Below are 14,500 nucleotides of genomic sequence, written 5' to 3'. Positions count from 1 at the left end.
CTTCCTCTATGCAACACTAGGCAGGTGAGCACACACTCCCACATGCATAATCACCCAACAAAAAAAGATCATCTTCCCAGAAAGTTCTCCAGAAAAGACCAAGGGAAACTCACTGACCTGATTTGAGTCAAATGGCTTGCCACAGCCAACCAGACCTTAATATTAGTGCCTTCAAGGAAGAGGAAAACATGTTACATGCACCGAGGGCAGTTGCACATAAAATACATGTGATAGATTCTGCATGAAAGAGAATTTCTGGTCGCAGAGGAAAGGGGGAAAACACAGGATGGGAAGATAAAAGATAACCTTGTCACCATTCCCAGCAGGACATAAAGCTGAAGGAATATTGGCCTTAGTCCTATTTTATGGATTTTGAAGACACCTAATTTAAATGAGGGGAAAACAGAGATGGTGTGCCATTTTCATTATAAGTCAGAAATTTTCTTTCTTGAACCCAATGGAAATCACCAACAACCTATTACAAATTCCTCTTGACTCCCAAGAATACTATATTTAAATGTTTTAATAGAATTGTTTTTAAATTCAGTAGCATTGCTAATGCAACAGAAAAACATAACAAAGCCTTGTCTGTCACATTTTGTTTATGATAAAACTAGAATGGTGACATGATGGGGGTGGTCCTTCTATGAATATGTTTGTCTTATTGGTTAATAAATAAAGCATTGTTGGCCAATAGGGAAGCAAGTTAGGTGGGACTAGGAGTCAAGGAGGATTCTGGGAAATGTAGTAAAGAGAAGTCTTGTGATCCAGGCAGAAAGTGACAAAGCAGGCAGACTCAGAATATAAGCAGGGACAAGCAGAAAATCTCTCTCTTCCTCCTCCTCCTCTCTTTTCTGGAGCCACCATGTGATCCTGGCAAAAGAAGACGCCTGCTTCTGGCATCTGGTAAGATAAGTCTTTATAAAATATATAGATTAAAAGTTATGGTTGATAATTAAGAATGAGCTAGCAAGTAAGAAATCCTAGTCATTGGCCCCCAGCACTGTACCTAATATAAGTCTAAGTCTCTGTGTGTTATTTTGGGTGCCCACGTGGCAACGGGGCTCGGGTGTCTGGTGGAAAGATTTATCGTTACAGTGACAGCTGTGAATCCTGCATAAGACCTAACCAGGTCCCCTGAACGAGGATGTTATTTGGGAGGGTTGGGCAGTCTATCGGCGCTGCTGGCAGTGGAACCAGTATTTATCCCGAGTTCATGAATGGACTTTGGGAGCCCATTCCCTATGGAGGGATACTCTCTCAGCCTAGATACATGGAGGGTGGCCTAGGTCCTGCCCCAAATGATGTGACAGACTTTTCTGATCCCCCATGGGAGGCCTCACTGTGGGGGATGGGAGGATGGGAGGGAGAGGGAACTGGGATTGTTACGCAAAATAAGATTTTTTTATTTAAATAAAAAGTAATTAAAAAGAAAGATGGACATAAAAAAACTAGAATGTTAGGCACAGATTTTCAGCATTTCTTAGTAAGGAATAAAGAGATATGGCATGGGCTAAGCCTGATGCCTTGGTTGCATTCTCTAGATCTACATGATGGAACAAGAGAACAGACACTTGGTAGCTTCCCTTTGACTTGCATATGTCAACTGAAGCACAAGCATGCACACACACACAACACACACACACACACACACACACACACACACACACTCACACACACTCACACACACACAAATATAAAGAATAACCACTAAAAACAAAAAAGAGGCACGATATGCAAATAATTCCCCTTATATCAACAACATGAATTCTGTAAGTGCATCGTAAGTTTTCAGCCTCTGCTTCAGATGCACTGGCTAGAGTTTGATGACACTTGTATAGAGATTCAAAGCTGTGATCTTGTCTATTATGTCGTAGGCTCCTATCATATTTAGTGCCCGAACAAGTTGGTCTCTTAAGTCAGCCGTTGTGAATAACAAGTTCTTATCTGCTTTCCACTTAACAAATTCGTTGTAGATTCTTTCATTTAATGGAGTAGGGCTGTGAAAATTTAAATAATAATTATTTTAATTACCAGCCAAGAATATTATTTTAAGCTACTTAAAGGTTGTCCAAGTTTCCAAATCCATTTTCCACACTAATGCAAAAGTAAATTTAACTGAAGACAGTATACATGAACATTTACAATGAGTCTGACACACCGAAGAAAACATTAGCTCCATCCTTTTTTTCTTATAAAAAAGCACATATTTCAACTTATATTCAACTATTGAGACAATAATCACTGTGGGTTATTTACTGTAAACCAATATGACAAAAAATGCAACTTTATAGCTTGGTCTCGCTTGATCTTCATGACAACTTTCTAAGCTCATGTATTCATTTTACCACAGCAGAAACTGAATCAGAGAGAAAGAAAAGGACATGCTCAAGGTCAGGAAGCCAGCTGGACTAAAATCCCAGTAGTTTATCCTGGTACAGTCCTTCCTTCTTCTACATTACATTGTTTGGGTGCCCAGCAAGGATCACAAATATGTCATAAGTGAAAGGCCACCATCTACAGTAGAGTTTGTATTAATGTAAATATTTCAAAACTATGTAATATCAAGATCACATAAATACAAGCATGAAAATACATTTGTACAAATTCCATTCATACTTACTTCCTTACAAGGATGCTATTTTCTGAGGTTGTCATGTTTAGTTTTTGTTTCAAAAATTCAAAGTTTATTTCAGTGATAGTGTTGGCAACTATGTTGAATATCTTCTCTAAAATTTTCTCTACATTTGGACACAGAAGAAACATTATTTATTTTGAAAAAGGACACTTTGAGTTATTATTTAATTTCCTTCTGTTTTATCAAATATCAATGTCAAATAAAATTGAAAATGGCAATATAGAGCTAACTGTCTACAGTTTGTACTTCCCATCCTGTTTCCTCTAAAATCTGAGGAGACCCACAACCTAAAACAGCTGATTTAAGAGAATCTTACAAGCATGTTTACAGTGATCTCCAAATTCTTTACTTTTTTTCTGGATTTGGAATGAATTTGACTCCTTCCTTCAATTCTGGCTGTTTTATATTAACTATTTGAAAAATTAACATCTATTGTAAATATGGTATGTAGATGCATATTAGCATTAAAATAATTTGTTATTTAGTTAGATATTATTTTTTAAAAATTCATTAAAGGCTAGCATTCCAGGTGGTGGTGGCACACACCTTTAATCCCAGCACTAAGGAAGCAGAGGCAGGTGGATCTCTGAGTTTGAGACCAGCCTGGTCTACAAAGTGAATTCCAGGACAGCCAGGGCTGTTACACAGAGAAACCCTGTCTCAAAAAACCAAAACCAACCAACAAACAAAAAAAAGGCTAAGCATGGTAGGTAGGTAGCATATATCTTTAATAGCAGCACTGGGGAAGGCAGAGGAAGTCAATCTCTGTGAGTTCGAGGCTAGCCTGGTCTACATAGTGAATTCTAGGACTACATAGAGAGACCCTATCTCAAAAAAAAAAAAAAAAGAATTGAGCATATTTTGGTGGGGGAGGCTGTATGTGAGTGTAGGTATCCACAGAGGCCAACACCTTTGGGGTTGGAATTTCAGGCAGTTGTGAGCTACCCAACATGGGTGCTGCAAACTGAACTCAGGATCTTTGCAAAAGCAGACTATGTTTTGACCATGGAACCATCTTTTCAAACCCAGCAGTGCCTCTTTAAAGTAATAAACTTCTAGATAGTGTTATCTAGATAAGTCTTTGTTGACCAGAGGCTTCTACATCATTTGATCTAAAGTCATCTTTGGTGACTAGAGTACTATGAGACTTTTCAAGAATTAAGGTTCTTCCATATTCTGTATCATCTCAAATACGTTTTGGCCTTTTCATATATATATTTCCTCAGACTAGATTTCATGCTAATAATAAAAAGAAAACCAAATTGCTGGATAATAATAAGGTCCTTGTTAACTTCAGAATAAATGTCTTTCCTTGGGCATACAGAAAGGTGTTAAATGTCTAGATTTCTCTCCTCCCCCAATCTTTGAAATGTTGTCAATGCCTACTGCACTTTCCCTGTCAAAAGTAGAGTAGCAAGGATCATGTTTCTTTGAGAACTTGAGAAACAGAACTTTAGCATGGAGGTTCAGTCATGTAACTCAACCACCTTTCTCTGAGGTACTATCCACAACAAAAATAATACATAGCCGCTTGGAACTCTGAAACTCTTATTTTATAGAAATAGTCCCTTTGACTGTAGTAATTATCATAGTCAGCCTACAGTGAGTTAAAGAAGACAGCTATGGTGACTTAATTTTCTCTCATTTCTTCTATTAGTCAGGCTCAACTCTTAGGAAAGCTTCTACATGGCAGCCATGTGCATATTGTAGGAAGTTGATAAATATTTTAATGTTACTACCAGCTCAAAGTCTCCAGCCAAAGCAAGCGCCTTTGCTGAACAGATACCAGAAGATTTCGTACAAAGGCAGTTCCTCACTCATCACCCACCGTCTCTTTCATCTGCTCTTTGGAGATAGCATGCAATAGTGTGCAGCTGTTTTCCTTTACAGACTTCCACCGGAGGTCTCAGCAAAGGGTTGTCATCAAAATTGATCTCTTTCAGTGACATAAGACTGTAGATAGCACTAGGCAGAGCTGTCAGATTGTTTCCTAGTGGGGAAGAAATAGTAACAAATTACACCTTTCTGCAAAGTTAAACTTCAGAAACAGAAGCCATGCATGCAGAATTCTACTGTCCAGGTAATGTGTCCAAGGACACACTCACAGTGATGACAGTTCCAAAGTTCTTACTCATGTCTATACCAGGAGGGGGTGGGGGTGTATTAAAAGCCACCATGGTTCCTTTGTCTCCTAGGAGCAGCAAAATGAAGCTGGAGATTGTCTTCTTACAATATAGCAAATGACTTTGCAGAGTAGGTATTATAATTTTTAAAATAAACTTTGAAAAACATTTTTATATAAGTGTATATGGCATGTTGAGCGTATTCTCCCATGCCCCTGACACTTCCTTTTCTTACCTCTCTCCTTTTGGCCTCTTTGCTCTCTACAGTGTCACTTCTTTCATACATGGATTTTTTTTTTGTATTTATGTAGGAAGTGCAAATGAAAGGACACACTATTTGTCTGCATGAGATAAGCATGGGATGTCTCCATCAAATCCCTCCCCTCAGAGCTCAGGGAACACCAGGGAAGAGGCAGAGAGAACCGAAAGAGCCAGAGGGGATGGAGCCCGACCAGGAGAACAGGCCCTTTAAAAATAATTCTAAACCAACATTTTCTCTTATAAATATTTCATAGGAACAGCAGTGAAAATATCTGTAGCTGTAGTTTTGTGTGGAAAAATTTTTACTCCAAATTCAATGGTTTGAACAAATTCAGGATTAGCTATTGGTCCTCAATGATTTCCTACTACTTTATTCAACTCATGTGGTTCCTCTCACATTAAACCAGGGTTGGTCTGTGGGGTTAGTAGAACAGAGCCAATGTAGTATTATTTGACATCCAAGATTGAGTTTACAAACACTGTCAGCAAACTCTGCCTCTCACTCTCTCCAATCATTCCCGAGGAAAAAAAGTAGTTTTTGAGTCATGAGTAGGGTTACACAACAAAGAACCAAAGGCTGCTTCTAACAGCCATGGGAGAAAATTTGGAAGCAGAGCCACTAGTCTCTGACTGATGCTCCAGTTTATAGAGTGACTGTACTCTCATACAAGACCCTGAGACAAAAGTCAGTGAAACCAGAGAGTCCCAATTCTCACCATATTATGGAGATAAACAACCAAGGGTTACCAACAGCATAGCTGATAGCTGAAAGTACTGAACATTCCATAGACACCAGAAGCCTGACAAAATTCAAGAATTATGAATAAAGGAAAGTCACTCACAATCATACATAGAACAAATCTACCTCCATCTAAAACTAGCACCACAAAATTTGTGACAGATATATATGATAAAGGACTGCTATTCAAAATATGTAAAGAACAATTAACACTAACCAAACAACTGTGAAATATTTTACAGTTCTTAACAGACACCTTACCAAAATATATACAGGTGGCAAACAAGTTTACAAAAGACACTTCACCTCATACATCATCAAGGTGATACAAAATAAAACAACAATGAGATATCACCAGACACCTATTGGAATAATTAAAACCTTCTCTAAAAATTGGGACTCAGTCTACCTCAAGATCCAGAAATACCACTTTTGTGCATATTCAAAGGATGCACACTCATACCACAGGACATTTTCTCAACTATGTTCATAGAAGCATTATTCATAATAGCCAGAACCTGCAAACAACCTGGATGCCCTTCAACTGAAAAATGGATAAAGAAAATATGGTAGATTTACACAATGGAGTATTATTGCTCAGTGGTTAAAAAAAAATGACATCTTGAAATTGGCAGGCAAATGGATGGAACTAGAAAAAAACCATCCTGAGTGAGGTAACCCAGAATCAAAAAGACAAATATGGTATGTACTTACTCATAAGTGGATATTAGACATAGAACAAAGGATAATCAACCTACAGTCCACAACCCCAGAAAAGCTAGATAACAAAGAGGATCCTAAGAGAGGCATGGATCCACATAGGAAGGGGAAATACACATCTCCTGAGTAAACTGGGAGCAGGAGAGGGAGAGAGGAGGGTAGAAGAGGAGTGGGGAGGTGAACGAGAGGGAATGGGGTGGTTGAGCTGGGGGAAGGACGGAGAAGAACAAGGAAAAAATGATCTTCCTAGAGGGAACTATTATGGAATTATCAGAGACCTGGTACTACGGAAATTCCCAGGAATACACAAAGATGGCCCCAGATAAAATTCTAATCAATAAATAGTACAGTGGGTCCCTGTCCTCAGATCGAGGACTACCATAATTGTCATAATAGAATCTTCATCCAGTAACTGATGGAAGAAGATACAGACATCTACAACCAGCCACTAGGCCAAACTTCTGGAGTCCAGTTGCAGAGAGGAAGGACCTATAATACAAGCAAAGGGGTCAAGACCCGGGTGGGAAAACCCACAGAAACAGCTGACCTGAGCTAGTGGGAGCTCACAGACTCTGGACTGTCATCTGGGGAACCTGCATAGGACCGAACTAGACACCCTGCATATAGGTGACTGGGGGTGATTTGGGTAGTTTGTGGGGTCACTGGCAGTGGGACCAAGATCTATTCCTAATGCATGAACTGGATTTTTGTAGTCAAATTCCAATGGAGAGATACCTTGCTCAGCCTAGACACAGGGGGCGATGGCCTTGGTCCTGCCTCTATGTGGTGACGAGACAGACTTCATTGACTCCCATGGGAGGCCTTACCCTCTCGGAGGAGTAAAAGGGGGAATGGGATGAGGGGGAGGAGGAGGGAGCAGGAGGAAGGGAAAGAGGGGGGACTGGGGTCAGCGTGTAAAAAAATATAAATAAAACTAGATTCTCCATGTCAAAGTGTTAAAAAAGAAAGAAAGAACAGTCAAAACTTGGTCATTGACAACAGAAAACATTGAGGTAGAGCAATATAATTCTCAGTGGTTACTCGAAGGAATACAAAGTGTTAGAGCTATTTTTGGAAGGTGCTTACTGTTCCCCTGGTGCATCCTCACTGTGCATTAATTTTCAATACGTCAGTGTCACTGTATTTGAAGTACATCTGTGAAGACATCTACTTGTGTGTTTCTATTTAAAGCATATCATTTCCAGCTATGTCTTTCTCATCCTTTCCAGTACTCTCTGTCCTTTAGTTAGTGTGTCTAACAAAATAATTTTCAATGTAACTATTTACACAGTTGAAATTAAGGATTGAGGCTGTAGTTTAGTGATAGAGCACTGCATAGCATGTGTGAGGACCTAACCTCAATCTTCAATCTGCCAAAAATATGATAGTTGGATTTAAATAAAACACTTTACTTATTTTTCTATTTGTTGTCTGTTAATTCTTTCTGACTATTTGAATCACTTTTCACTAGTTGCTTTAAAGATTTTTTTCCTTATCTCTGCTTTCCTAGAGTTTTACTATACTATGCCTCTTTATGTTTTTATTAAGGTAAAATTCAAATAACATGAAATTTATACATTTCAAGGAAACAATTCAGTAGTATTTAATGATCAGTAGTGTATCTCCACCTGCCTCCTTCCCAATATTAATCTGAAAGGAAACCAAATATTCATTCTGCAGTTGTTCCTTGCTTCATCTTGTTTGCCAGTCTTCCCAGAGACTCTACATTATTTGCCTAATGTTTTTGGTATTTCACATGTGACCCTGTCACTTGGCATAATGCTTTCAAGGTTGTTTCATGTTGTATGTTCACATCAAACCTGAGAGGAAAATACAAGTATTTTCCATATGTTCCTTGCCTTCACACCTGCCTAGGTCCCTATAGCATCACTATCTTCCATTATTGTAGTACACACTCCTAAGTGATAAACCTAAAAGGATATATCATCATCACCCAGACTCTGTAGCTTGTGACTCATGCTTAATGCTACCCACTTTGGGTCCACACAATGTGTAATAATATGTGTCTATCATTTCAGTACCAAGCAGAATGTTTTCACTGCCCAAATCCATTCACTTGCATTCTGTGTATTCATCTCTGCATACACATTCAGCTCCTGGGGAATACTATCTGTCCTGTAGCTGGAAACTGAAGCTTATATTCACATTTGGTTTTCTTCCACCTATAAATATGCATTGTGATTTCCTCTGTGTCTTTCTGTTACTTGGCAGTTCATTTCATTATAGTACTAAATAATATTCCATGATTTCAATGTTCCAGCTTCTCCACTCATTAATGGAAAAGCATCTTGGTTGCTTCCAAGTTGTATTAATTATTGATTATGCTGCTAAAAATATATGTAGCATTTTGTATGGACATAAACTTTGTTTTTAGGTAAATAACAAGAAATACAATGGCTGGGTCATATATATTAGTATGTTTATGAAGGTAAATTATATACTAAACAAATAAAGCACGTTTCAGATTTTACAGAATTTAAATAATAAGGTTTTTCTTCTGATTTCAATCGCTTGTTTGTCAAATGTCTGTCAGCAGTAGAATAAATAAGAGTATGTCCACATGGTGGGTTATATTCAGCATGAATTAATGCATTCAACCACATGAAAACAGTGTAAGTGATTATCTTAGGTTTCTATTCCTGTGAAGAGACGCCATGGTCATGGCAACTCTTATAAAGGAAAACATTTAATTGAGGGGGCTTGCTTATATTTCAGAGTTTCAGTCCATTGTCATCATGACAGGGAGCATGTCAGCAGCAGACAGATGTGGTGCTGGAGCTGAGAGTGCTGCATCTTGCAGGCAACAGGAAGTCAACTGATAGTCACACTGAGGGAAGCTTGAGCAAAAGAGACCTCAAAGCCCGCCCCAAAGTGATGTCTTCCTCCAACAAGGCCATAACTCCTAACAGTGTCACTTCTTTGGGGGCCATTTTCTTTCAAACCACCTCAGTGATCTTCATGATGCTGAGTAAAAGAAAAGTGCACAAAATACTATTTACATCTTTGCTTAAAGCAAGTTGTTGGAAACCATGATCATGGTTAACTCTGGCTGAGGTTAATGGATGGAAAGCAGGGCAGTTCTGTGGAATGTATCTGTTTCTTGATCCATGTTCCCAAGCATGGGTTTGTTCAGTTTAGAAAATCTGTTAAGCAGCAGATTGGCAATGTATACTCTTTCAATTTGGATATCATAATCTGGTAAAAATGTTTTTAATCAATAAATCACTATGCGGAAAGAGGGACTCTTATCCACTGCCGGTGGGCATACAAAGTATGCAGACACCATGGAAATCAGTGGTAATGGGAGTCCTTACAAAAGCAAAAGCAGAGAAAACCCATCCATTGAACTAGTGATACTGATCCTGGGATACACATGAGGACTCTTAGCTAACACACCATGGTCTGCTTGTGTTTACTGGTGTACTATGTACAAAATGGAACCCACTGAGATGTTAATCCAGACATGAACAGATAAGACAGATGTACATTTGAGAATTTTATTTAACCACCAAAAGACAAATGAAATGATGGTATCTGTATAAAAATGAATAGTGGAGATCATTATGTTAGTCAAAGTAAGCCAGAGTCAGAAGGACAAGCTCTAGCTTTCTCATATGCAGACTCCAGATTTCAGTTTTTAATTACTATTTTATGTGTATGAGCATTTGGCTGCAAGTATGTATTGTACCATAAATATGCCTGGTTCACATGGAGATCAGAAGACGGCAATGGATCCCCTAGTACTGGAATTATTATAGACAGTTACGAGGTGCCATGTGGGTGTTAGGAATCGAACCTGGGTCCTCTACAAGAGTTAACAGGCGCTCCCAACTGCAGAGCCAACTCTTCAACCCCACGACTCTAGATTGAAGTAAGTGTGTGTGTGTGTGTGTGTGTGTGTGTGTGTGTGTGTGTGTGTACCTATGCACACATGTGCACATAACTGTGTATGCCTGTGACGGAAGTACCAAGAGAACCATGAGGAAGGGAAAAGACCTTACAGAAAAGGAGAGGAAAGACAAAAAGAGTAACAGGGTACATGTGACCTGAGAGTAGAAAGAGAGTCAGGCAGTAGCATGGGTGAGTGGGTGGGGGGGGAGAGAAATAAAACCAAAGTATAATGGTATTGTGGGGGTTTGAAAGAAAATGGCCCCAAAGGGAGTGGCTCTATTAGAAGGTGTGGCCTTGCTGGAAGCAATGTGTCATTGTGGCAGTGGGCTTTGAGGTATCTTATTTGCTCAAGCCACGCCCAGTATCTCCGACCACTTCCTGTTGCAGCAAGACAAGCTGTAGGATGGTGACTCTCTAGCTCCATGTCTATGGGGGATGCCCTTCTCTATGCTATGAATATATGTTTCTATTATTGGTTGATGAATAAAGCTGTTTTGACCAATGGACAGGCAGGAGTTAGCCAGGCAGGAAATTAGAACAGGTATAGAGAAAGGTACCGTGTCTGCCTGGATACCACCATGTCAAGCCATGATGATAATGGACTAAACCTCTGAAACTGTGCCAACCCAAAGAAATGTTTTTCCTTTATATGAGTCACCATGGTAATGGTGTCTCTTCACAGCAATAGAAACCCTAAGACAAGTATATATGTATAAAATGCCGCAATAAAGCTTATTACTCTGTATGCCACCTTACAAATAAGGAAAATAAATAGAAACAAAACCACAGCTTGAGGATCCTTTCAGAGTTCTGTTTGGTGATGTAGACAGTGATGCTATTCAAAATATTTAATTACTGATCTGGCAGAGGGCCTATGCATCAGAATCAAAGTTGTTATAGACAACAGCTATAATGCTAGCAGCAAAACCAGGCAATAGGCTGTCCAGGAGGGTCGGGTGTAAGAACAGCACTGTGGCTGTACAGTAGACTGCAAATAAATCTGGCCTGTGTCACTGAGGAATTGTCTTCCCTGAGCCCAATGTGCCCATCTACTTTTCTTTCATTTGCTTGCTATTCTATCTTTTGGGGGACAGAGATGGCAGCATCTGTTAAAAATCACTACACCAGGCTCTGTGCTTAAAGCTTGATCATTCCATCATTACAATATAGAGCAGTGGTTCTCAACCTGCGGGTCATGACCCCTTTGGGATCAACCCATACTTTCACAGGGGTCACCTCAAACCATTGGACAATACAGATATTTACATTGCCGTGTTTAACAAGTTACTGCCATGAAGTAGCAATGGAAACAATCTTATGGTTGGTGGCCACAACTGTACTAAAGGGTTAAAGCATGAGGAAGGTTGAGAATCACTGCTCTAAAGAGTCAATATTGTGCCCATTCATTCATTTTGCTCAGTCACAGGTGGAAACTGCTTCCTGCCATTGGTACCTCTGTAGCAACTTTAACTCTCTTTAGCCCATCTAAGACTGGACTGCCTTTAGACTGGAACTTGGGGGGGGGGCTTTCCACGGATCTGTACCACCCTAGCTTTTGTTTGGACCTTGATTGACAGAGTGGGTTTTATTTTCAAATTCTAATGTGGAACAAGAGAGAACTGCCCCAGGCTGAAGATCAGGGTGCAATGCCCCTGGCCATTCTGTCTTGCTGTTGCCCTATCTCAAGCATATCCTTCAAGTACTTCCACTTGGGAGTGCCAGTCTCCAATAGAGCAGAAGGCTCTGGGGGAATTTTTGTTTGTGTGTTTGTATTTCATTTCCTTTGTTGCACTCTTTTTGTAACAGTTGATTTTTTTTGAGAACTTCAGGCAAAAGTGCTGCATCGACATCACACCGATCTCTCTGTCTCCCATTTCCAACCCCCCCCCTGCCATGTTTCCTCTTCCAAATTCATTATCTCCTCCTTAATTATTAGTATATGTGTGTACATGTATGAGTATGGCATATATGTGTATGTAACCCACTGAGTCCATTTAGCTTTGTTCATATGTACCAGGTCCAGGGCGGACAACCTATGTGGGAGCTTGCCCATGTGACCTTCCTCCTCCTGTAGTCACTGGCAGCCTTTCACCGCGTGGCGGAGCCACGTGGAATTTCCCGTCTACAGTGGCCTGGCAGCTTAAGCTGTCATTATGCTGGTCTTGTTCAAGCAACTGTATTGTTGAGAGTCCATCGGTGCATCATCTTCCCTGTGATGCCTAGGGGACACTTTGGAACAGCAGACATCCCAAGCCTCTGACTCTTAGAATCTTCCTGCCCCCACTTGCACAATTTCCCCTAAGCCTCAGGTGTAAGTGTTGCATGACAGATGCATAAATTGGGATTGGGCCCCACAGTCACTTATTCCTTGCATTCTGACCAGGTGTGGATCTCTCTAAAAGTGTCCATCTGTTACAAAAAGAAGCTGCTTTCATGAGGGGTGAGAGCTACATTTATCCGTGGTGAAGGGATAAGTATTTTTAAAAAGTAAAATTATATTGATTGAGGCAACTGCCAAGAGTAGACAGTCCTCTCTGGTAGCCACTGGTAGTTGGCTAGGTTTACGTTACTAGGCTTCAATACCCTCCAGTTAGACAACTGTTAGTTACCTCAAGGATGAAAGTACACTGTTGCCCTTTGATATCTTGCTGGTCCAGTCATTCTTGTGTTTTGTAAACTTTACAGCTGTGTAGGACTACTGGTTCTTCCTCTCCCTTGACAGCTTGCATAACACTTCCCAACACTAGGAGAGCTAGTTCTGGGGGTGGAGACCTCCAGGTCCATTCCAGCTCAACTGTGCCAAATCCTGTGTCCAAAGTATGTGGTGACTTGAGGGTCTAACCTTCAGATCCCAAGGCAATGGCAATAGTTCAAATTCATGGTTTTGGAATTCTCTTGGGTTCCCTTGACCAATAGCCAGAAAAAAATATTTCTCATGTCTGGTACTATAGTTTTCATTGGATAGTCCATGGCTCTAGTGGAGAGCATCATCACCCCCAAATAGCATATCTTCATCTAAACTATGTATCTATGTATACACATATATTACATGTAATTCTAAGTCAACATAATATATGATCTCTTATGTCTTTTCCAACATCCTTAGTGTTACTCATGCTTGCCTCTCCCTCTGTATTGCCCTCTTTTTCCCTTCCCACATAAAGGTCCCCCCCATTTCCCATTCCCCCCCCACAGCACCTATTTCCTTCTGTTTCCATCTATAGAGCTCTTTTCAGGGCAAGAAACCAGTTCTTCAGCTTTGTGCTCATCTCCTGTAACTGGAGAAAGGACTGTGTGCCCCTCTCCCTCTGATGCCCACTTAATGCATTGTCTGACTTCTTTGCCAGCAAAAACTGCAATTTAGCATCAGTGTTCTACTTACAGATTCTACTTACTACCTATTATGCTTGACACATACCTCTGAGGTCTAGGTGCTGTAGAACTTTTAAGGACAGGAAGGATGGTGGCAAAGAACTTATTTGATTGTTGTATGCATGTAGACTAACCAGATATCTTAGCTCCCCAATATTTCTTGGAATCTCTTTGATGGCATTGTTGGAGATGTCGAGTGTTTTCAGTTGAGTCATACTAGTCAGCTCTTCTGGGAGTCTTGTTAACTACAAGAATGATTAAACAAGCATGTTTTTATAAATCTATAAATATTTGTATCACTCCAATTTCCCTCTGAAGACAAGTAGAAGAATAAACTTCTCTTATAACCTTTTTCTAAGGAGATAACTCTCATTCTGTCATGGATTTTTTGTGACTTCACATCCTAAAATCCTCAAGCTTTTGTGCAGCATCCATGTACCTCCCAGTCTGATCAGTGCTCCCTAATTAGCCATGTACCTCCCAGTGTGATCGGTGCTCCCTAATTAGTCCTGTTGCTTAGAGAACACTTTCTTTTCATGCCCTAGCTTAGTGTCTACCACCACCCACTCTTGTCTTTCTTGCCTTCCCAAGACTAATGCTGCATTGCCTTTTGTTCTTGCTTGAAGTCTGTCCAACTACTCAGTCACACTTTATCTTATTCTCATCATAGAGAGAAATAGAGGAAGACATCCACACCCTTACACAAGTTCATACGCACACACACACACACACACA

At 40.1% G+C, this 14,500-nt stretch overlaps 1 protein-coding gene across 1 annotated transcript in view; it reads right to left on the bottom strand.

Moving 5' to 3' along the window:
* Positions 1-1,816: 1,816 nt before the first annotated feature.
* Lrrd1 (leucine rich repeats and death domain containing 1) overlaps positions 1,817-14,500 on the bottom strand; it is a 21,088-nt gene continuing 8,404 nt past the window's right edge. The window contains exons 2-5 of the mRNA XM_027389814.2: positions 13,812-14,010; positions 4,467-4,628; positions 2,624-2,741; positions 1,817-2,000 (exon numbers count right to left, since the gene is read on the bottom strand). Coding sequence (XP_027245615.1) covers positions 1,817-2,000; positions 2,624-2,741; positions 4,467-4,628; positions 13,812-14,010 — 663 coding nt within the window. The remainder of the gene's footprint in view (positions 2,001-2,623; positions 2,742-4,466; positions 4,629-13,811; positions 14,011-14,500) is intronic.

This window comes from Cricetulus griseus, assembly GCF_003668045.3.
Source record: "Cricetulus griseus strain 17A/GY chromosome 1 unlocalized genomic scaffold, alternate assembly CriGri-PICRH-1.0 chr1_0, whole genome shotgun sequence".
Taxonomy (NCBI): Eukaryota; Metazoa; Chordata; class Mammalia; order Rodentia; family Cricetidae; genus Cricetulus; species Cricetulus griseus.
Note: the sequence above shows the minus strand (reverse complement) of the source record. Positions and strands in the feature narration are given on the sequence as shown.